Consider the following 25,443-nt stretch of genomic DNA (forward strand, 5'->3'; position numbering starts at 1 on the left):
AAGTTTTGCGAAAATGTGATTAATCTTCTAGTCATTTTCAACGTTTAAATGTTTGAGACTAAGGACTTTTCCTCCGGTTGCATGATCCTGTAGGAGAGGGGGGGCGAGTGCCTGTCGAAATTCGTGTATAATGTGTATTTTGGAGGGAAATGTTATTTCATGTATTTTGGAGGGGATAGTGTTTTTTGTGTATTTTGCGGTTTTTAGATAATTGTGATATTTAGTGTGATTTCTTTGATATTTTAAGGTAGTTGTGAGGAGATTGATGTTTTCGGAAGGTTGATGGGGTAGAGCCCCTATATTTATATTGTGTCGAGAGATCTCCACTGGTACTGACCAGACTACACTGCACCGAAGTGACTGTCAACCTCGGCTTTCCAACCGGCAAATAAGAGACTGATTATTGACTGACCATAAACTGGTGAGAGGGTTCCTTTCTCAATATCGAATAGAGGGTTTTTTGTAGAATAATCTTGTGTTAAAATTGTGTAACTAACGCCCAAACTTAATAAATATTTTCATGCGAAAGTTTAGTTGTGATAATTTTCCACTTGTCGTTTGCTACTACAATTACTGGATATTTTAAACCGGGCAAGCAACTCCCATAAGGGGCATTGCATTACACTATAAGCGTGGTGTTATTACTGTTGTGTGCCCACAGTACATAATTATTAACTGCTTTGTTTTTGTATGTTGGGGTTCGGATTAATTTTTTTCTTCAAATATTCAAGGATTGTCTCCACTAAACAAGATTTCTGGTATCCGAGGTAGCTCAGAATTGATTTCCTCTGGTTGATTGAGATCCTTATTTTATTCATATTATTTTACCTGATTGTTATCAAAACCTCGCAAAGGGAAACGTGTAATACTTTCACAGGGATCAAAAAATTACACTAATATAATATACACTAGTAATTAAATAAAGAAAGTATCTATCTTCTTTGACATGAAAAGCTGGAAAAAATATTCATCAAATACATACAGATGTATTTTTATTTGAGTACATTGTTTTGTCCGGTTAACTAGCCTTAATTTTTATTAAGCGAAAGGAGAAGGAAGCAGGATTCTAGAAACATTTTAAAATAATAATTATTCTCTCTCTCTCATATGTTTTTAATATTCTGCTCTTTTCATCCGCAGAGTTTTCAATTATTTATATAATTGCACTTGATACAGTTAACAAATTTTTTTAGCTGGTAATGTGCATCAGAATTTGTTACAATTTTTATAAATATAACAGATTATTCAGTCTGCTCCTCAAACTTTTTTTTGCGTACAGTATTTTTTGTGAGGGTAGCCAGAACAAATGTCTGAATTTATTGTCAAAAACAGTTAATTCATCAATTTTAACATTGTTGTTGCCTAGCAATTTTTTCAATAAGTATGTTGCTTACTGAAAAAATATAATTTTTATTAAAATAAATTGTAATTTTTTTTAACTACGTTCAATTTTTATTAATTTTAATTTTTAATTAATTTAAAATTTTAATTTTTAATTCAAATTTTAATTTTTACATTTTAAGCATGTTTGCCATCTGCAGACACTAAGTTGGGCCTCACTGATCGAAACCTTCACTGTAAAAAAATTGCCCCCCCCCACCATCACCCTGGATCCGCACCTGTCTCGATTGCAAGTCTACTAATTATGTACTTTTACATAACCCGCACTCAGGTGACAGATCGCAAGAAAACATAAAAGTATATGACCCGACAACAATATGTTAATATAAGCATATGGTATGTTTGTGCTATTGTATGTATTAATAGTTCATTGGCTCCTTCCTATCAAGTGAATAAAATTACTGTTTAGGTTTTTTTTCTTTTGCCCAACCAAATCAAATTATTTTTAATAAGAATAAAAATAACTCTTTTTCACATAAAATCATTCAGTCACCTGCAAAACAATGTTTTAATGTATCTGAGCAGAACAAATACACTGCATCAAATATAGTTTACAGTTAATTAAAGGTACAAATTTCAGTTCACTTGATGTGTATTGACTTGCTCCAAATTTTCATGGAAAAAAAACTGTCAATATTTTCACATAAAAAATAACATAGATGCAATAATTTCATACACTTATCTCTAATGCCACTGGGTTTGCAACTTTAACACGGGTCCTTTTTCTTTCTTTCTCTCTTTTCTTTTCTTCTTCAATATCAAACTAGGGAAAACCAAAGAGCATTAATTTTCAGACAGCCACACGAAATATTTAGTCATTATAAATTTATAGTTTTATCCTGATCTTTAAAACATACAAAACCAAGCTTATGTCAGTTGGTGAACTTGTTCTATTATTATTCATCAATTATAATAAAAATATCATTTATTACCATTATTTAACAGGAAAAACTAATAATTCTCTATCTATACCAGGTGTACAAGTATGAAATGCAGATTTCAGACAACAGATGGCGCACCAATGCAGTTTGTGCTATTGTAACATTCCTTAATGGGGTTACGTACCCGGTTCGAATTATCCAGTTAAAGGCAGACAACAAGCAGGAAACAAACAAGTTGTTTTGTATCACTTCAAAAGCTTTATTACATCAACAGTTATTTTACATTAAGTTAGACTTCGTTTATTAAAACAATTTTTTTTTGCGTTAAAGTCAATTGTTCTGACATCAATTTTAGTTATAAAATTGTGCCAACTGAAAATATCAATTTTAGCCAAAGCAAGAGGTGAATACATGAATGAACGAATGAATGCGATTAGTGAGATCGAGAGACGCGCTTTTATACATTGTAAACCGGCTTTAACTTTAGGACCATTCGTCCACCGGCAACACTTTGTCTCTCGATAAAAATTCTACATTTCAAAAAAATAATTTGCATACAAAACAAAGTCAAAAAATATTTCAAAATTTCTCAGTGACAACGCTAAACGTAATCGGGCGAGCTGACCAGGGTCTCCGATCACGCCTCTTACATCAAACACTGAAAACACAAAATAATTATTCCGGAGGAAGTCTGCAACCAACCACCGAAACAGGTAAGTAAAAATGCAATAACAATATAACAAGATGATGTGATATCTCCAACGGGAGAACCCCAAAACTAAATAATAATTAAACGTATGTTACATGAGAAATAAATTTTGGTGGGACATCAGCCGCCCGACCTTGGTTCCGTCCTCGTCAAATGACCGCAAGACCCCACCCCGCGGCCATAGGACTAAGCAGACTTTCTGGCTCATGACGGAACTTCTGGATGATTTCCGGTAGCTGAGCGGTCCCTGGGGCCTAAACATTACTATTGCCCACATAACAAAGTAACAGAGAAGGATGTTATCCTGATCCATTACATTCCCCAGACTGTAAAAAGAATTTTCCCCAGGAAAATTTTTCTCTTATTCCAAAAGGAAACTATCTTTTTTTATTATTATTATTATTGCAACATATTATAGAAATCACCTGGTATGTGAAATTTACCTCTGAAGGAACAATTGTTGGCTGACAAGTCAGAATGCTGTGTTTCGAGAAATCAAGAGATTTCAACCCCACTTCTAAACCTCTGACCATCGGGAGAATAGTAGTAGACATCTGTATGAGGTTCTTTCTTCCTTTTAATAAGCACTCTTTGCCAACCTTGCTGAATAGGAAGTAAAAATTTTGACAGTCCAAGGGAAAACTTAGGATATTGGATTCGAGCTACTTTAGGAACTGTTTCTTCCTCTGAGTTGTTCGCTTTAGTAAATGCATCCAAATCAGATCTTTGAATACCACTACTCTCCCGGATGGAAATATTTTGGTTTCCATTAACTTGGCTTGAAGATGGAATAATGGAATCCTCGACAATCTCAATATGCTGAGAATCTACTTCAGGGACACCTTGACTGCCATTGATAAATTTTTTGATACATTAATTTTGTGAGTTTCATTACTATTTAAGTTTACGACTAAGTAGACAACCGGAGCAATTCTTTGTATTTTACATGGTCCTTCCCATCGTGGCTTCAATTTTGCCATTACATTACCCTGGGCACTGGAACGAAAATGTGTACGTATTAAGACAAGATCGCCAACAGAAAAATCATGTTGTACTCTCTTCTTGTCATAGTAAAACTTCTGTCAACGCTGTTGTCTCTTAACGTTTTCCTTAACCTGTTAGAGTAACTTTTCGGGTAAGCTAACCCTTTCCCACACAGGTAGGTCCATGGCCCAGTCGAATGGCAACACCAACTCTCTTCCAAGAAACAATTTTGCAGGCGATTGTCCGGTAGTTTACAACGGAACGGATCTAACTGCAAGCCCAAAAAAAGACATTTTTGTCCCAATCTTTGTGTTTTGGAGACATAACAAGAACTCATTTGTTTTATGGTTTTATTAACATTTCTGTCAAGTTAGACTGAGGGTGGTACGGGGTTATGTAACATTGATTAATTTGTAATGTTTTACACGTCTCTTTCATTAAATTTAAGATAAAACAAGGCCCATTATCTGACACTAAGTTTCTTGGAAAACCATATCGTAAACAATATTCATGAACAAACTTTTTTGCTACTATGTTAGCGGTGATACGTCTCAAGGGAAACAACTCTACCCATTTCATGAAATAATCTACTACAACCATTAAATGAACATTTCCTCTGGAAGAAATGGGAAAGGGACCCATGATGTCAATGCCAAACACCTCTCCAGGATAGTTAACAGAGGTTGACACCATGGCTCCCCACCATTTCTGATTATCAAACTTACAGGTTTGACATATTTTGCAAGAGAGGACAAATTTTTCACATCCTTTCTTATACCCGGCCAAAATGCACGTTGCCGACAACGCTAAAAAGTTTTATGAACACCCATGTGTCCCGATACAGGGTGATGATACATTTCAAAAAGAAATTTATCTCTGCAATTTGGAGGAATGACCAACAGTTTTTTTATTTTTATGAACAATAAATAACTTATTTTCAAAAACATATTTTTCTATTTTTTCATTGGGACAATTTTTTGTCCCAATATTGAATAACATCGGAATATTGTAGATGTTGTTGGTCAATTAACTCTGACTAGTTTAACAGAGAAAAGAGATACAATTTGTTATCTATTTTATCCTCAAAATCATTTTCAGCATCGACAACAGCGGGCATCCTGGACAAGCAATCTGGGGCCTGCATGGTCGAGCCCTGCCTATACTCGAAACGTAAGGGATACTCTTGTAATAACTGTGCCCATCTACTGAGCCTGCCCTTAAGTTGTTTGGCATCGAAGTACCAAGCCACGGCTTTGGTTACTACCGTAATTGGTTCTCCCGAAAACCAAGCTCTGAACTTGTGACAGGCCCAAACGACGACAAGTACCTCTTGCTCTGTGACTGAATAATTTCGTTCAGCAGAGTTTAGGGCACGGCTGGCATAGGCCAAGGGTTTTTCACCTTCGGAGGTTCTACTTGTTGAAGAATTGCACCCAACCCAATTCCAGAGGCATCGGTATAAAGTTTTAAGGGACATTATTTTTTTTCTAGTTGTCAAAACCGGAGCATGGGATAAACAGGTTTTTAATTTCTTGAAGGCCTGTTAGTGAGTTGTCTCCCATCTAAATTTGGGACAAACTGGCGGTACCAGCCGCAAAGTCCTAAAAAATGTAACTGTTTGACATTTTTGGGTCTCTAGGGAAGTTCCAAATTACTTCAGTCTGACTAGGTTTCACATTTGATCATTTGATCATTTTTGTCGCACCACGGTCATTTTCTGCACACGAGGGCTAATTAGACCGGGACCTACAATTTATTGCCGATTCCGAACGGCAGGCTTGTTTTTCATACTCATCGAGAGGTTGGTGCGCTAACCCCTCGATGGGGGACTCCCTGCGGTAGCAATTTTTGCTGCGGTCAAGTCGCAGTTTTTTGTTGTACCCCTGTGTCAGGAAAGTTTTCTGACAGGGACGAACTGGGTATCGAACTCGCGACACCTCTAAACATCCTTTGGTACTTTATGCGAGCATCTTATCGACCGGGCTACCGCGCCCACTAGGTTTCACATGCCATCCCTCTTTAGTCAAATTTAAGCCCAAATATTCCAAGGTACGTTTATATAGGCAACATTTTTATGGTTTAAGAGTCAAACCCGCTTTTTGTAAGCAAGAAAACACTGTTCTCAAATTTTTTAGATGAGTTTCAAAATTTGCACTATATACGACTATGTCGTCCAAATAAAAATTGGCACACTGACTGACCAGGTGACCCAGGATCGTAGTCATCATATGCTGGAATGTCACCAGGGCATTGTTAAGTCCAAACGGCATAACCTTGAACCGGTACATACCGGAATCGGTAATAAACGCTGTCTTATTCCGATCTTCTAACCGCACTGGGGCTTGCCAATACCCCGAAGCCAGATCAAATGTAGACACATATGTAGCGTCACCTACTCGTTGTAAAATTTGGTCTATACACGATAAAGGATATCGATCGGGCGCCGTGATTTCGTTAACTTTTTTATAATCGACAACAAATCTCCAATCTCACGTTTTCTTTATCAAAAAACACTGAGAACCCCAATCTGTAGAGGCAGGTTCTATGACATCATCTTTAAGCATTTTGCTGCACCTGTTCCTCCACAAGCTGTTTTTTCCACCGCGGGAGAGAGAAAGATCAAAAAACTGGTTTTCCTTCAGTAACGATTTTATGTTCGACGAGATGGGTTCGTCCGGGCGTGTTTCTAAACAGGTCGGGAAAGTCGTTTAACAATTCTAATAACTTTGAATAACTTCGAATTCGATCAGAATCGAATTCTGAACTGTCAACCAATTTTTCTATTTTTTCATGATCAACTTCACCTTTGTAGGACAAAAGCCCGCCTTTCAACTCATGATTTTTGAAATCAACGATGATCTCACTTTGACCTAAAATATCATTACCTATGAGAATTTAAAAAGGTACTCTAGTGAGCACCATCAAATCTGTACGCACAATACTATTACGTATTTCCACCTGGGCCCGAAGAATCCCCACAGGTCGAGAGTGCTCACCAGATGCCAACTGAAAATTTTTTCCCTACAGGGTCGTACTTGATTATTTGGAGAACCCACCCGTCGAGCTAGATCAAAACTGATCGCCGAGCAATCGGCTCCCGTATCGATGATCGACCTACAAAAATGATTATTGACTCTCACAAAAATGATTATTGACTCTCACAAAAAATTTATTTTGGAGGATTTCTGATCCACGGATCCATTACCCCCTCTTATGTACCTGAAAGCCTGTTTCCCTGCCCACGATTTTGTGGACAAAATCGGCAAATATGTCCAGTTTGGTCACAGCCATAACATGTAATTTTGAATTACTAGATCTGATCTTTGTCTCGTCAAATTTTGTCGTGAATTATTCGATTGGGAAGTCAATTGAAAATTACGTCATGTCGCATATTGATCAAGGAGAATAAATAATTGTAGGGTTTCAGGTTTTTTGACCTCAACATAAGTCTTTACACTATAGGGAAACTGTGAAACTATCAATTCAATTTTATCCGATTCCGGAACCATAGATCGAATGATTGAAAGAGATCTAATTTATGTAATACAAAATCCAAGTACGATCCCTGGTGTACCTGCCAGGGTCCGTATATTTCAAAATTTCTGTGGCAACACTAAAAGTAATCGGGCAAGCTGGCCAGGCTCTCTGATCACGCCTCTTACATCAAACACTGAAAACACAAAAACAAAATAATTATTCCGGCAGAAGTCTGCAGCCAACCACCGAAACAGGTAAGTAAAAATACAATAACAATACAACGAGACGATGTGATATCTCCCCCGGGAGAATCCACAAACTAAATAATAATTAAACGTATGTTACATGAGAAATAAATTTTGGTGGGACATCAGCCGCCCGACCTTGGTTCCTCGTCAAAAATGACCGCAAGACCCTACCCTGCGGCCATAGGACTAAGCAGACTTTCTGGCTCGTGACGGAACTTCTGGATGGTTTCCGGTAGCTGAGCGGTCCCTGGGGCCTAAACATGACTATTTCCCACATAACAATGTAACAGTAACGGAGAAGGATGTTATCCTGATCTGTTACACTATAAAGATTTGACACTGCACCATTTTGTTGTGTCATCAACAAGTGTCAGACGCGCACGAGTGATAAATTGGAAAAGTGTGTGCATAGTGTTGTGTTGTGTTCAATATGTCGAAATTTATACCGAACAAAGAGCATTCGTGGACAGCATTAACTTTGTTTTCATTTGAAGAAAACTGCTGAAAGATTCAGATGAGATGGGATGACATTCAGAGATGTGTTTGCGTATCATCTTCGTTTAACAATGCTTGCAATTCCACATCTTTGTATTTTTTTGGCGGTTTTCCATGTTCCTTGTCTGCAACATCATAGCCAATTACAAAGTAATTGGTATGATTCAGCAGCAGTTTTCTTCAAATGACAACAAAAAAATTAATGCTGTCTGCGAATGCTCTTTGTTCGGTATAAATTTCGACATATTGCTGAACACAACACTATGCACACACTTTTCCAATTTATCACTCGTGCGCATCTGACACTTGTTGATGACACAACAAAATGGCACAGTGTCAAATCTTTATAGCACAAACTGCATCGGTTGTCAGAAATCTGCATTTCATACTTGTACACCTGGTACATACATTAAAAATTAGTCTGAAATACATTTGGAGCTACATAAGAACATTGAATTCACAAAATGGTACAGATGCCCGACCGGGCTTCTTCACAAGCAAAGCTAATAATAATAATACTAATAACGTAAGGCAGTGGCAGCATTTTACCATCGTTTTAACTTAAATTTTAAATCGGCAGACCATTAATTGACCATGTTTTTTCGAAAAGAGGATTTAATCCCAAACCTTCCTTCCTCAACATGCACTTACACCACTTCACATACATTACTCACTTGTCTTTCCCTTCACCGGGGGTCCCCAAGGGGCCCAGCCTGTTTGTTGGCTAATGGCCCGCTTTAAGGGCCAGTCACCATCGTAAAATTTTGAGTCTGGTCTCTGGTCTAGGGGTTCAAAAACATTATTTAAATAGGCTTTTTGCTAGGATATTTTTATTGGGCCATATAACAGGGGTGACCGTTGAGAGGGGTTTTACTGTAATTGCAATAATATTCAAACATCACATTTTTTACACATTTTAATACTTTCGTTACATTAGAAACATATTCTGTGCATTGAAAAACTATTCAATTATTAATAATAATATTTATTATCATAAAAGTTAATGTATAGCGGGACCTGGCATTGTGGTCTTTTTACTGGTACAGTATCACTTGTTGCTAGCAGAATTCGGATTCCTGAAAAAATATGGGTCAATAAGCTTTTTAGCTAATTTCAACGAAAAGGAAACTGACTTTCCCTTGTTTTTCACTTTTAGACTATAGATTTCAATATTTCAATGCATTGAACATAGAAGAATATTTCCTATTTTCTTACCAAGCAGGGGCGTAGCCAGAAATTTCGTTCGGGGGGGGACCACTTTCATTTCGGGGGGGGACCAAAGTGACAGAACAATGGATTTGGCCATCTTTTTCCCTTTTTTCGGTCATTTTCTCGCATTTCGGGGGGGGACCAGACCCCCAAGTCCCCCCCCCCCCCCCGGCTACGCCCTTGCATTTCATATAAAGGGATCTCTGATGAATTTTAGCTGAAATTTCTTCAAGATCTTTTATTTTATCTACCAAGGTAGTATTATTCGGCTTCAGTATTTTAGCAAGTATCAACAAAGAAAAATAATCACATGCTTGTATTTCTACTAGCTTCCAGATAAGATTCAATCATTTGCATCACTACATTTTTGGCCATATTAGTATTTTTATTTTGTAATTAGTCAGTCATTAAAAATGCATTCAATTAGCCAAAATAAGCATATCTATATTAGTAAAAAATTGATGTCATGATTCAATGAAATGTTTGCTGCACATGGCCATGAAAGGGCCTATATAACGTTACCTATCAAACTGACCGGTGATGCTCCTTCTAGGTATAACTAAAAATACCTCAGCCAATACATTTTTTTAATTTACGATAGTTGGACAGCATAATATTTAAGCATTTTTAGGAAAAGCCATGACATTTCAACATTCTAAAATGATATGATTCATCATAAAAATCAAGTGAGCAGATCAAAAATGGTCAAAATGAGCAGCATGGTCCCTCTTGTGTTAAAAATATGTATGTTGTTTCCTATGATTTCTATATGGCCTGCATAAAGGACATACATATCTACACAAACAGTCTTGACACCATACAACTCTGACACGCAGCTTGCAAACAAAATATTATAACTGTACCAGTACCTGATTACGCTAATGAGAACTAGGAACAAAACATAAAATTGTTTGTATGGTGCTTGTCTTTTAGTGGCATATTTTGCAAAATGTACTCGTGCATCACCCGTTTAAAAAAGGTTAAAGCAATTTTCTGTGATGTCTCATTTGCACACACTACCAGCACTGGGCTGCATTTAGGACATGTTCTAGGACCAATCTTATTGGTGTGTACTACAATCCCTTTAAGTTTTGGTCAACTAAAGAAAAGTGATTCCTTTTTCTTATCCTTACAAATACAAACGCCACAACAGGCAAAATGCCCAATGGAATGGGTGAAAAAAGATATCCATAAGAAATATAAATTTCAAATATAACCAAAATACAGCAACCTAAAATAAGAGCAATTTATCATGAAATAACTGATGACACACTAAAATAAATCTAATAAAAACTAATGATTATTATAAAACAGAATAAACTGCCCATAAATATCATGGTTGTCTTATCTAAGTATGGATAGCTCCTTGATTCATCCCATTGTAAACATCATATTTCTTTTTAAAACGTATCAATTGTGGTACAGTTCATGACCTCCGGGTGTATAAGCTATTCTATCTATTTACAATGCTCTTAAAGGAAAAAGTGAAAGAACGTGGATTCGATTCCCTGCAAAGGCAGTTGAATTTTCTCTTTCCAAAAATTCATCTTCGCAACAGCCAGTTAATAAAAACCTTTGTATAGAGAAAAATTCTGTGATACCACAAGCTCGAGTTGTCTTACGAATCGATACTGGTGTTCCCTTGTCTAAATACTCGATTGATGGTGTATTAATAAGTTATGGTATATCCCAGTGATCGGCAAACCGCGGCTCATTAGCCACATGCGGCTCTTTGGCCCCTTGAGTGTGGATCTTCCACAAAATACCACGTGGGCTCACAAAAATTCCAGATTTTTTGCAAAATCATGTTTAGACACACAGTTTGGCCATTTTGTTCTCACTTCCTTCCCCTCCCAAGTGAGTTATCTTTTCCACAAGTTTTTGCCGAAAAAAAAGAGTGAAAGACTGACGCTGCTGTCATGCTGACACTTTCGTGACCAATCATGTGGGTTGAAATTGGAAAGTTTGAGAAAAAGTTGCCAAAAACGAGGCTTTTTTCACTAAGGTACTCGGGGTAGATGGATGCAAAAGACGAGTCTCTTCTCAGAACATGGGGGGAGGGGGAGACATGCAATGTTTTCCATACTAAGGAACGTCAACCTCTACCCTGCCAGATCATAGAAGACAATGCTCCTGAGCCACCACCTCTCATGACATCTCTCCAGAGGCCTCCTCTCTCCATCCAACGTCGGTCAACACTGCTGGAAGCGATCCACTAGGGGCCACACCTCTGAAGACGACACTCCTGGGCCACCACCTCTCCCGTGGCCACCTCTCTCCATTTGCCTCCAAAGTTGGTCATTGCTGCTGAAGCAATCCACCAGGGGCGACCATCCAAAGACGATGCTCCTGGGGCCTCTGCCCAACAAGACAGCCCGTCTTCGGCTTTCATCGACGACGTCCTCTGGCTAACATTTCGTCAGATGAGCTTACAGTGAACCCGTCTTCTGAACATTTACCAGAGAAGGGAGCCAGATATCCGTAAGGCGACCGTTGTGGAGTGAAAGAAGATGTAGTAGAAAAAATACTGCGCAATCGAATTTAACAGTTACGGCAGTAAAACAGACGTTTTTGCAACATCCCGATTTCTGCCCTTATCTCCTTTTTCTGGTTTTTGACGTCATGAACTTTGATTTGCATATGAAGTTTTCTTCTTCCGTTTCCTGCTAGGCTTTAAATTATGGATGATTCATTTTATGTTACTTATCGGTATACATCTTTGCGTAATTTTGTTAAAACCATGTGCTCCCCTAATTGTTTTGAGCAGTGTATATGTAGAGAGAGAGGATGAACGAAGGAGATAGACGAAACAAGTATACAAGATGAGTGTGGATGGGAGAGTTGGAAGGGGTCGGCCTCAGCGAACGTACCACAGTCAGATCGAGGACGTTTTTAGCAAATGCCAGCTTAGGAATGCCTTGATTAAGTTAATGACAATGTACCTATCTATATAGTTTAAGTTTGAAAAATTTGGCTCTCAAAAGAAATTTCAATCATTGTACTGTTGATATTTGGCTCTGTTGACTAATGAGTTTGCCGACCACTGGTATATCCTATCTATTCCGTTGCATATTTTAAAAACTTCAATCATATCCTCAGCACATCCGTTCTTCAAATATAAAAATATTCAGAAAAGCAAGTCGCTCTTCATAGCTCAAGCCCAGTGTATAAACGGGAGTGTGTGTGTGTGGCTCTTTACTGTGTTCTCCTTACTAGGTATGGTTTCCAAACCTTACAAACTAAGCCCCTGAAAAGTGAAGGATAACTTTACTAGAACATGAAGGCACCTTTTCAAGAATGAAACTGAGCATTCTATTCACTTTTTTTGATTGGCGTGGAACAATGTTCAGAAAATCTAAGCCGCTCATTAATGAGAATTCCAAAATATTTGCATCTGGAAAAACAAGCATCCGTGCACTTTGTCGATGCTGAAACTTATGCTCCATTCACTCGCCATGCTGCGATCATATCCAAGTTCCTCTGGAGCAACTCCCTATTGCTTGGATTCCAGACTACCTGCATCAAACCACCTGCACATTTGCTAACGATCCCATTAATACCCTGATCAAGTTTATCAATAAAAAGTGAAAATAATTGGGTGACCAAGGAGCCAGGGTTGTAATGTTGACCAGGCCCAAAAGTGATCAAAACTATTGAAATGGTCCTAAATTGATGTAGTAATGGTTTTAACTGCTTCCTTTCATATTAAATTTCAAATTATAATCAGTTTTTACTTTTAACATGCATCAGAATGTTTAAAAAAAATGGTTGCATTCACTTTGGCCAGGTGTGGTTCTAACCATGCAGAAATGCTGTTTCAACCATCCTGGCTGATATAAGTTTTGGCCATTTGAGTGGTTTACTACAGGACTATTTGAAGTAGACTACTTTGAATGGTCGAGAGAAACAGCAACCAATTTTTCTATTAATTTTTTAATAAGTAGTTTCGGTAGCAATTCGGTAGTAGTAGAGCTACCATAGTATCATACCATCCTCTTTCCACAGCAGGCAAGAAGCCTTCACGGCCACAACTAGAATAGGGTAGATGCGCCTGGTGCCCTGCGCACTTGATCAGAAAGGGTGTTAGGTTTGCTGTTTTTCCCATTCAAAATTACGGAAATGCCAAAATAGACTCTGGCCCAGGTGACAGTAAGTTTTTGTTTCTAGTTGCGGCTCTGGCAGCAGGTTCTACAAATACTAGCCCATTTAAATTCACTTAATTATTTCTTGATTCACTTATATCATTTATTTATTATTTTAATAAAATGGAAATAGGAGAAACATTTAAAATTTTTACATCAGTTTCAAGACCATACTTGACCACATCTAGACAGTTAAAACCACTTTTAGCCAGTGTTCTGGCCAAAATGCCAACCCTCTGTTATAAATAATAATCTTGAATTTCATTCTAAAAAGTAACAGTTAATTAGGAACTCCTGACTGTCCAAAACTTCAAAGTGGAAACCAAATCGATTTTTTGTTTTATGTTATACTAACATACTATTAGAGAACCACAAGCAGTCAACTGTCTAAATCTGAAATCTGCCTATATAAAAGTGCAATTTGATTTGTTTTTTTTTTTTTTTTTTTGTTGCTCATTTTGTCAACCTGGTGGTTAAAACAGAAAATCTATAATCAATTGATATATAAATCCAGAGGATTAGGGGGGGGGGGGCGCAAAGACGTAAAAAAAGATTTGAAGCAATTTAAGTGAAAAAGTAGGACTAACTTTACAATACATTGGAAATACCAATGGGACTCCCCACAAGAGGGAGGTTGACGGGTATCTTGCGCAGGGGGTATGGAAATCCAATTTTTTTATGAATTTTTTTATTCTACGAATATATATGTAATCAGAAATCAATCTAATAAGTAGACAGGATCTCACTCTTGGATGTGAGGAGGAGGGAGGAGGGAGACAAGAACAAAGTATGGCCCAGAGGGAGGCTATAGCTGTAAAAATATCACAAGAACCACTGCAATATGTACACTACCAGCAGTAACCCGCGGCTTCGCCCTTGTAAACTTGGTCATCTGCGCATTGTTCTGCAATGATTTCCCCCATATAAGATTTGCACCCCGTTGGAGATTAAATTTTCAGAAATCCCGTTTTTTTTTTCGCGTGATTCTCTGCATTATAAAATATAATAAAAAAATTTATATTTATAGCTTCTGTGCTGTTTGGACTCTACGATGATTACGCCATATAACCTTTGAACCCCCCCCCCCCCCCATATGTTGAATTTTGAAATATCCCTTTTTTAGTGAGTTTCTACATTACAAACTAAAACTACTAACCATAATTCATAATTGTAGGTCCAGCGGTTTCGGTTCAGCATGATTTCGCTATATAACCTTTAAACCCTCTTATGACCCCCTTAGGGGTCGAATTTCTAAAAACCCCTAAGGGAGTCATAGTGGGTCTTTACTTCATGACATGAAACTATTAACCAAATTTCATATTCATAGCTTCAGTGGTTTCGGCTCGGCGATGATGAATTAGTGAGTCAGTCAGGACATGTCATTATACACTGAAGAGCCAAAAAAACTGGTTCACCTGCCTAATATCGTGTAGGGTCCCCGCGAGCCCGCAGAAGTGCCGCAACACGACGTGGCATGGACTCGACTAATGTCTGGAGTAGTGCTGGAGGTAATTGACACCATGAATCCTGCAGGGCTGTCCATAAATCCGTAGGAGTAAGAGGGGATGGAGATCTCTTCTGAACAGCACGTTGCAAGGCATCCCAGATATGTTCAATAATGTTCATGTCTGGGGATTTAGGTGGCCAGCTGAAGTGTCTGAAGTCAGAAGGGTGTTCCTGGAGCCACTTTGTAGCAATTCTGGACGTGTGGGGTGTCGCATTGTCCTGCTGAAATTTTCCAAGTCCGTCGGAATGCACAATGGACATGAATGGGTGCAGGTGATCAGACAGGATGCTTACGTACCTGTCACCTGTCAGAGTCGTATCTAGACGTATCAGTATATCCCATATCACACCAACTGCACACGCCCCATACCATCACAGAGCCTCCACCAGCTTGAACAGTCCCCTGATGACATGTAGGGTCCATGGATTCATGAGGTTGTCTCCATACCCGTACAAGTCCATCAGCTCGAAGCAATTAGAACCGAGACTCGTCAGACCAGGCAACGTGTTTCCAGTCCTCAACAGTCCAATGTCGGTGTTGTCTGGCCCAGGCGAGGCGCAAAGCTTTGTGTCGTGCAGCCATCAATGGTACACGAGTGGGCCTTCGGCTCCGAAAGCCCATATCGATGATGTTTCGTTGAATGGTTCGCACGCTGACACTTGTTGATGGCCCAGCATTGAAATCTGCAGCAATTTGCGGAAGGGTTGCACGTCTGTCACGTTTAATGATTCTCGTCAGTCGTCGTTGGTCCCGTTCTTGCATGATCTTTGTGCGGCCGCAGCGATGTCGTAGATTTAATTTTTTACCGGATTCCCGCTATTCACGGTACACTCGTGAAATGGTCGTACGTAAAAATCCAAATTTCATCGCTACCTCAGAGATGCTACGTCCCATCTCTCGTGCGCCGACTATAACACCACGTTCAAACTCACTTAAATCTCGATAACCTGACATTGTAGCAGCAGTAACCGATCTAACAACTATGCCAGACACGTGTTGTGTTATATAGGCGTTGCCGACCACAGCGCCGTACTCTGATTGGTTCCATATCTCTTTATTTGCATACGCATGCCTGTACCAGTTTTTTTGGCTCTTCAGTTTATATTGTTTGTAATTAAATTTTTAATTGGGTTGCTGTATTTTTTAAATATATTGATATCAATATTTGTTATGGGAATCTTTTTCTCAGCCACCTCATCAGGCATTTTGCTTGCTGTGGCATTGTTATTTATATATTAACTTTTGATTTTTAATTTTGCAATGTTTTTTATCTGCTTATAAATATTTTAACTTCATGTCATATGTTCATGTATGGTAATGAGGTCAAGGTTTTGGACAATTTAGGATACAAGGGTCTAGACCAGTAGTTCTCAACTGGTGCTCCGTGTGCATCTCTCAGGGGCTCCGTTGCGACTCGAGGAAAATAAAATCAATCAGTAAATTTAATAGATAACTAAATAAGAGAGGCCAATAAGATTCTGCCATACAAATTTATACTGAAAAGGGCTCAGCGAGTCAAAAAAGGTTGAGAAAAGCTGGTCTAGAGAGTATGGTAAAAACGTGTATACAGGGTGTTCTGTTAATGGACCGACGAACTCGGACCATTGTCGGTACACATCAAGAGGAACAAAAATTACAATGGAACATGGTGTTACAAACCACGTTGAGAGGGTGAAAATTGCAAAAAATGCATACAGGTTTCGACGTCACGCTGGAATGAAAAAAGAACTACATTTAAAATTAAGATTTATTTGATTAATTATTACAAGAGTTGTTGGAAGTGGTGGCCGCTGACGTCATTGCACAGTCTACAATGATGTAAAAACGATTCCCGGACGAGCTCAAAGATACCAGGTATGCTTTTATACAGAAGATACTCATCTTCGAGTGCATCCGGGAATCGCTTTTACGTTGTTGTAGAATGTTCAATTTTTCAAACTTAAACTATATAGATAGGTACATTGTCATTAACTTAATCAATAATTAATGAAATCAATCTTTTTGTAGTTGTTATTGTACTTTTTGTCATTCCAGCATGACATCAAAACCTGCCTCCTCAACGTGGAATCAATCACCCTCTCAACGTGGTTTGCAACACCATGTTCCATTGCAATTTTTGTTCCTCTTGATGTCTACTAACAACCCTGAGTTTGTTGGTCCATTAACAGAACACCCTGTATACTCTGGGATTTTCACTATAATGATCAAAACCTTCCCAAACGTAATTTGTATTGGTACTATACAACTATGCTTTGATTTTGGATGTGGGTTTTTTTTATGACATGAATAAAATTTGATTCAAGTTCACAGTAAATCTTTACTCAAAAATATATAAGTATATAATATACATTTAAATATTTCATACTTCATTTCTCTAGTCATTAATTTAATTCAGTTATTAAGGCAGTATCATGTAACTACTTTTTAAGAATTAATGGGGAAAATTTTGAGGAAGTTTACGTTTTGCCCACTTGAAGTGGTCGAAACTAATATCAAACACGCCGGTTTATACTGTCCCTGGTTAAAACCAATACAACCCTGCCAAAGTCACTTCCTTGAGGCACTTCACTTCCAACACTCGTCCAATCAGAAAATTCCCATTGATCATAACTCACTGTGATCTATCTCGCAACCATGATTCTTTACAACAAGTTCAACAAGTTTCCCCCAATGCCAATCTCATTTAAACACTTCAAGAGTTTACCATACTCGACTCTCGATGGAATGCCTTCTGGAAATCAAGGTAAAAAACGTTTCTGTCTTTGCCAAATGACAGTCTCATGATCATAGAAAGATTGGTTACACACGACTACTTCCTGAACCCATGATGGTTTTCAACCAATACATTATATATATATTCTCGTCCATCCACTTCACCAGTTGCCTTTCAATAATAATTTCCAAAATTTTCAAGACAGCTAGTCAAACTCACTGGACGATAATTGGACACTGTTTCTCTACCACCTTTTTTAAATATCAAAATCATATTAGCACGCTTCCAATACCCTTAGCAACACTACTCCTGTAAATGTGTGCAACTGGCAAGGGCAATTCATTAACACATTTCCTAAGGACCTAGGATAAATATCATCTGGTCCTGGTGCTTTGTTATCACAAAATTTTAAAAAGCTTTAGGGGACTTCCACATCTTCCACTTGAATATCATTGAGGACTTCACCCCATGACAAACCCGAGTTTTGATAGCCTTCTCTATATTAAAAACTAACACAAAAAGTCATTGAACGCATCACACATGCATACATTGCTCTCTACTCTAGATCCTTCTATCGAGAGGTGGGAAAACTGTCCCCTTACATCCATTGTTGGCAGACTTGAAAAATGATTTTGAGTTAATGCTATTTGCCAACCTAGATTCAACTTCCTTTTCACTATCCCTTATCAATTTCTTCAATTGAGTTTTTTCAACAAACCTTTCTTTTCAGTTTTTCTGTTATGAAAAAATGTTCAAGTAAAAAAATTTTAATGGATGAATGCTGATGGTGCTTCATTTTTTTTCTCAACAATATTTTAATTACAATAATTAAAATGTTAACGAATATAAAAAATTTTTGTTTACCTCTAAAGATTAAGTATTCAACTTTTCATTTCTTTATAGAAAAAAAATATCACTTGTCATATATATATATATATAACATTATTTCAGCTAGGATTATCAACACATTGTAAATTTTAAAATATATTTCCATCACTCACTGCTGGTTTTGGTGGTGGAGGTGGTACCCATTCTTTTGCAATATACTTCTTTTGTTCATACTTTGACCTGATGAATGCTTCAAGAGATCTAAAAATCATAACATGATGTAAAATGATCTAATGATTAAAATTACACAGCAAAATCTTGTTACAGCAATAATAAATATAACAAATCTCTCCGATTTGAACCAAATGTACTCTTCATGCAACATCATTTACTATAATGATTTTTAATAAAATTAAAATATTACTGGCAATACTAAAAACCAAGAGCAATGAAATTTGTGTTGCTTTGAATAACAAAGAACTTGGTTGACGAGGCCAAGATAACCATGACCCTACCGTTTCATCAAAAATCAAAAACTATGCAAAAGTCAGAAACTTGCAGGACAACAAGAACCAGAGAATCCAAAGCAAACAGAACTCAGAAATGCAAATTTTTAATACTGATACAGCAAACAAAAAACCAGTATTAAATATTTCTAGAAAAAAGAATTTTTTTAAAGAATCTAGATTTTGAAAGTTTTATATGCATATACAGTCAAACTTGGTTACTTTGAAGCTCGAGGGGACAGCAAAAAAATTTGAATTATCTAATTCATCAATATAGAATTACTTCCACAAAAAATTGAAAACTCTCAACAATTATAAAATGTATTGAACGCTATCATTCACAATGCCTGTATAAAATGCAAAAAATTACAAAAACTACTTCATTTGCAAATTTGTAATTTTCATTTGTTTTCTTTTGGATGCTCTTAAACATTGCACAAAATCTTCAAGTTGATTTAGAGGATGCAAGATGCAATTTTTGACCTTCAACAGAGTTATTTTTTCTAAATGCCCATAGCTTCTGCTAGTGTTGCAATAGAGACCTCTGTTGCTATCTTATATTTGTTTTCATCCTCCTTCGTAAGATGATTCAATGTGATTTTATTCTCTACTTCTTTACCCATGCCTGCATCCATAAGGCAATCAGTTTATTTTGTTGAGTTGAACAAGCGTACAAGTCTTGGTTGGATATGGCAAAAATGCTAAGCTAGCTACATGGATTCTAAAATAAACTAACAATAATGCTAGAGACACATGAATCTTCAACACATTTTACCACACAAGTTTCAGGGATTTCTTAAAATTTTAATTATCTAAAAGTTAAAAATAACCAAGTTTACCTATATAATTTTCCAAAATTTGAATATTCATGCATCATTTGACAGCATTTAATATTTTATTTATTAATTTTTTAAACAACTTTTTATGGAATGGTTTTTATAATTTTTGTCCTCTTGGAAATTTTTTTTTATTTATGCATAGTCAAGCCCAGATATAAAGAAGTCACATGGGAATGTGAAAAGCATCTGCAATGTCTGATATTCATTATGACTAATGTAGGACAATTTATGAGAGGAATCCACACTTGAAGCAATATTTCTCAACTAATGGTTTACAGACTAGAGGTAGTCCACTAAGATGGGGAAGGTGATCCTCAAATCGACTTTAAAATTTGATGATGCAAGCTGTGGGCTAACTGTTGGCAATTTGTATGTGCCTGTTCAGTGCTTTGAAACAGTTCTTTATTAGACTATTCCAAAATCCATGGATAAACACTGACTAAGGCAAGGGAACCTGGGTGACAAAAGCTTGAGAACCACTGTAAGTGATCCATCGAACTGTTGGGTCTTCGGGTTTACAAAGACTGAAAAATGCTGACATAAACGAAACTTTAGATATGTGATTCCCTCTTTATTCAAGCAGTTCTCGAAATCAACAGAAAAAGTGCTATCTGCAGCTAGAAAACACCATCTAGCTAAAGATGGTGCTGACGGAATACACCCATGGCCTTTCTAGAAATAGTGGTTGTACTTCACATTCAGACAAACCTAAGCCGCTTGTCAATGAAGAGTCCCAAATCTGTGATCTTGGTTGCATTCAGAATGACATCAATCAACTCATAAGATAAACCTTTTGACAATAATTTCCAAAATTTCAGACAGGGAGCTTGTCAAACTTACTGGAGGATAATCGGAAACAGATTCTCTACCACCCTTTTTAATTATCAGAACCAAATTAGCAAGCTTCCAATCCCTTGGGACGATACCGCCAGCAACACTACTCCTGTATATCTGTGCAAAAAACTGGCTCCAACAATTCATTAGCACATTCCCTGAGAGCCCTGGGATAGATATCTGGTGCTTTGCTTGTACATACATTATTTAGAAGATTTGGGACCTCCACATCTTCCACTAGAATATCATTGAGAATTTTATTACCCCATGCAACACCCGTACATTGAATATCATTAGCTCTATTAAAAACTGGCGCGAAAAAGTCATTGAAAGCACTACACATGCCTACATTGCTCTACCCTAGACCCTTCTATCGAGAGAAGGCCCTTACACCCGTTATTCACATACCTGAAAAATGATTGTGGGTCAGAGCAACACCCCCTATAGATAAGAAAGCCTCCACACTGAAGTCGTGACGTCACGGAGTGGAGGCTGATCGCGGGAAGATAGTTTTTCTTCCATCATAATATCTTGCCTTTCTAGCCAACTGAATCAATTTTCTTTTACAGATTTCTTAAGTTCATGATATAAACAAACTATGAAAAAAATCGGTTGCTTGCATTGTTTTTTTAAATTAAAAAAGTATTTGCTCTTAATTCCAACATACTACCTTAATCATGAAGAAAAAAAATTAAACTTTTGCAATATATCTTCCCTTCTCTTATTCTGTTCAGAAAATATTTTAAAAATAAATACAAAATAATTATTTGCAAAGCTAGACAAATTAATATAAATCAGCATAAGATGAATTATAAACATCACTTTTTCTACAGCTCTTATAGTTGGACTGATAACTTCAAAATAAAACAAGCAAGCAAAGAAAACAACACACAACTTCAAATTACAAAAATTCCAATATTTATTCAAAAAAATTGATAAAATTTATAGAAAATTGTCACAAACAACATATTAGAAATAAATTTTCGCACAGATAATAGTAAAACTTATAAAAATCCCTATTTAATGTATGGAAGTCAGTGTATGGCAATATTTAATTGTGTTTCTTGATTCATCATACAAATTTCTCAACGTTACAACTGAAACACATTTGTGTGTGATTCTTTGATGCCCCCTCCGCAAAATATGGATAATATAAAGAAATTTTACAATTTTTCTGGTTGATTCAGTTATTTCAGACACTTCAAAATATGTGGCACTCTCGTGGAATCCCCCCCCCCCTTAAAATCAAGGAATGGTTTGAGATTAATTTCATCCATTAGAAGCTTCACTTTTTGTCTGATTCATTCAAGTAATAACCTTCTACATACAGTATTGATTGGTCATCAGATTGCTCTGCGCTAGGATTGATGATATTATCAGAAATTATCGTTCAAATAATTTGTGCATCAGGAATTACTGCAGATTAACTACCTATAAATATCCATGCATAGGAACATATTGAGTGAAGAGGTGAACACACACAAAATTATAAAATATGTAGAACAGCTACGTAGAGTTCAAGTATATTTAATCAAATGGATTTGCTCCTTTACTAAAGCTATTGTTTTTGTTTGTCTTCAACATAAACTAGCAATTCATTCAAAATATTCTCACATACATTGAATAAGTGATTAAGACCATCACTATCGGATTCTTTTACATTTAAAGTGCATTTCAAATTGCCTTCGAGATCATGTACATGAATGAGAAACGGGAATGTAAACTTGCCTAGTTTTGTTAGTTTGACATTTTCATGAAAGCATTTCATTAAGGTTATTATGTGTGTATATATTTTTCATATTAATCATGAAATGCCATAAACTACATTTAGATATAAACAGACTAGATATAAAAGAGTACCAAACAGTCTATGATATTCTATTACAGGGCTGGACAAATCAGGTCACCGTGGTGACTAAAAAATTGGTATTGGAGCCTAAATTTTTTTTTTGTCGTTACTAAATTGCAGGTAGAGTGCAGCATAAAATTTTGGAATTTATAGCAGTATATTTGCAATATCAAAGAGGGTCACTATGCACTGAAAAGTTAAAAAATTATTTTGGACCTTTTTCTTTTTTTAAAATTTTTTTAGCAACTAAAAAATTGTTGAGGTGCCTAGTTTTTTTTTTAATTTGTCCAGCCTTGTCCTATTATTTGATAGTATAAATTATTTTCTTATTTATTTGATAACAGTTTGCAAACAGGTGGTAGAAATTTTTCTCTGTGTAGATTAATCTACATTTACCACACATTTTAAAATAATTGAGATAATTTATATTACTGACTTGAAATGAAAATGAAAACTTACCCAGTTTTGAATCACAAATCCTGACAAAAACATGCAACATTAAGTTAGTTTTCAAATTATCATCAAAATTTTTGTGTGTTGATAATATGAATGACAAAAAAAGTTCATCTTGTCATGTCTTTCAATTTTTTTTACACTGACAACATATCCAAAGACAAAAAATAGAACTTTTCCTTGTAGGCTATTCTCGTTAGGGGTTGAAGCTTTTAATTATAGCTGTAGAAATGCACTCGCTACAAGAATCCGCAGGCAGTTGTATACTGGAGTTAGAACAAAATCCTGTAAGAAAATATAGTAAAAAATATTACTCATAAATAGGATTACATATTTTTATATCTCATTACATATTTTTCAGTTATCTGCATGACTAAACACTAATTCATCCATATGAAATAAGTTCTTCCCTTTATTAGATTAAAAGCAGTTACTCTAACCCTAGTCCTTGGGTATAAAGATAATAATTGTTTAGTATAAGTTGATAAATAAGTTGATGAAAACCAAAAATTAAAAAAAATTAATACAATATTCAATACTGTTGCTAAGTGACTATTTTTCTAGCCAACTTACCCGAATTTTATGTATACAATGTACTTTAGAATCAAAGTAGTTGTTTTGAAAAATTAATTATAGTGAAATCTTGTTACAACGATACTCGATATAACGACGAATTCTTCTACAATGATGTTTTTCAAGTCTTGTTTGGAAATGTTTATACTCTAGTGCTAAACTGATGCCTCTCAATATAATGATAATCCCTCTACAACAATATATGTACATTTTGGTTCACAGATTATCGTTATATCAAGGTCTCACTGTATTTTAAAACAAATAATTATTTCTATGCAGCATGAATGTAGTTTTGCCAGGATAGATTTAGGCAAAATTCACACACAAATATATTGTATATTCCTATTCCGCAAATTACATAAAATCCCACAATATTTCCACTACTTAAAACATAGATATAAACTCTTTTGTTTCATTCATTGTAAATAATGTCATAATTTTCACTGGTAGGGATAAAAATAAATCCAATAAAAATACTTACTCGAAAACTTTCGGCACTGATGTCCTTTCTTGATTATAGAAGCCAGCCTTTGATGATCGATCTTATTCTTCAGGAAATTAAAATAAGAGAAGCCTCTCTGTCTCTTGGCATCCACGAGACATGATTAATTAACATTAAAAAGGAATATAAACACAAAAATAAATTTTAAAACGTCGTCAAACTTAAAAACACTAACACCAACGTATAAAAAGCACGTGCAAACATGATTGATCGTTCACAGCTTCGTCTTCCTTCAGTCTCCACCTGGCTACGTCACTAGTTGTGACGTCAGCAGTGTGGAGGCTTTCTTATCTATAGCGGGTGTTGGTCAGAGTCAATGTTATCTGCCAACCTAGATTCAACTTCCTTTTTACTATCTTTTATTGATTTCTTCAACACCCTTCTTATATTAGAAAACAATCACAGGTCATCTCGTCCACTTCTATACTATCTGAATGCTCTTTTCTTTTCAAGATAAAAGTTTATCAAAAGACACACTAAGTGAACCATAGGAGGCACGATATACAAACTGCTTTTTTCAAACGAAAGGTGTGATGTTGTGCAAAACAGAGAACAGCTTTGTATTAAATTCTTCCCACTGACTTACCACCCCAGACTGATTCCTACTAGTCTTTGAAAACTTTCGCTAACCATTCTCTGAAAACATCAAAGTTGGTTGTCCAAAAACAAGGAAGGGGCCATTCATGTATTATGTCATCATCAATGGGAGAAGGAGTTTCCGATTTGCTGACTTTGGATGACAAGGGGGGAGGAGGGGTTTAGTTAATGAATACATCATTAAGCACCCTTTATGAAAATATGAAATATTTATAATGGCATCTTACTCAGTGCGCCAAAAACGAGAAAAACCTTTCGATAGTTTGTGGGCACTTGAAGTAACATTCCCCATTGATAAGTGCCTTACAGAGCCACTTTAGTGATCTCTAAATGTTTCGCGGATCCAAGTGATCTGGAAATGTGTCCAGGCCGCTTAAGTGTTCCAGAGCACTTAAGCGGCCACTCTTCACTCAAGTGATCCATAATTTTATGCCGCGGGTTACTTAAATAATCTGAAAATGAGCCGCGGGTAACTTGAGTGATGTAGAACCACACTAGGGGCCATTTAAGTGCTCTAAAACTATGCCACATGTCACTCAAGGGATCTCTAAATGTGTTACGGATTGCTTAAGTGTTCTGGAACTGTGTTTCAGGTCATTTAAATCATCTGAAAATGCACCACAGGCCGCTTAAATGTTTTGGAATTGTACCACGGGACACTTAAGCAATCTGTAAATGTGCCGCTTAGTTCATTTT

General features: G+C 36.5%; 1 protein-coding gene across 1 annotated transcript in view; it reads right to left on the bottom strand.

Moving 5' to 3' along the window:
- Positions 1–25,443, bottom strand: part of LOC149084840 (stromal membrane-associated protein 1-like) — a 54,139-nt gene that overhangs the window by 18,771 nt on the left and 9,925 nt on the right. The window contains exons 4-5 of the mRNA XM_089232575.1: positions 18,768–18,855; positions 2,078–2,164 (exon numbers count right to left, since the gene is read on the bottom strand). Of these exons, the coding sequence (XP_089088701.1) occupies positions 2,078–2,164; positions 18,768–18,855 (175 nt within the window). The remainder of the gene's footprint in view (positions 1–2,077; positions 2,165–18,767; positions 18,856–25,443) is intronic.

Source organism: Pholcus phalangioides, unplaced genomic scaffold, assembly GCF_987345545.1.
Source record: "Pholcus phalangioides strain wild (caught in Gottingen) unplaced genomic scaffold, Ppha-v1.0 ptg000007l_1, whole genome shotgun sequence".
Lineage (NCBI taxonomy): Eukaryota > Metazoa > Arthropoda > Arachnida > Araneae > Pholcidae > Pholcus > Pholcus phalangioides.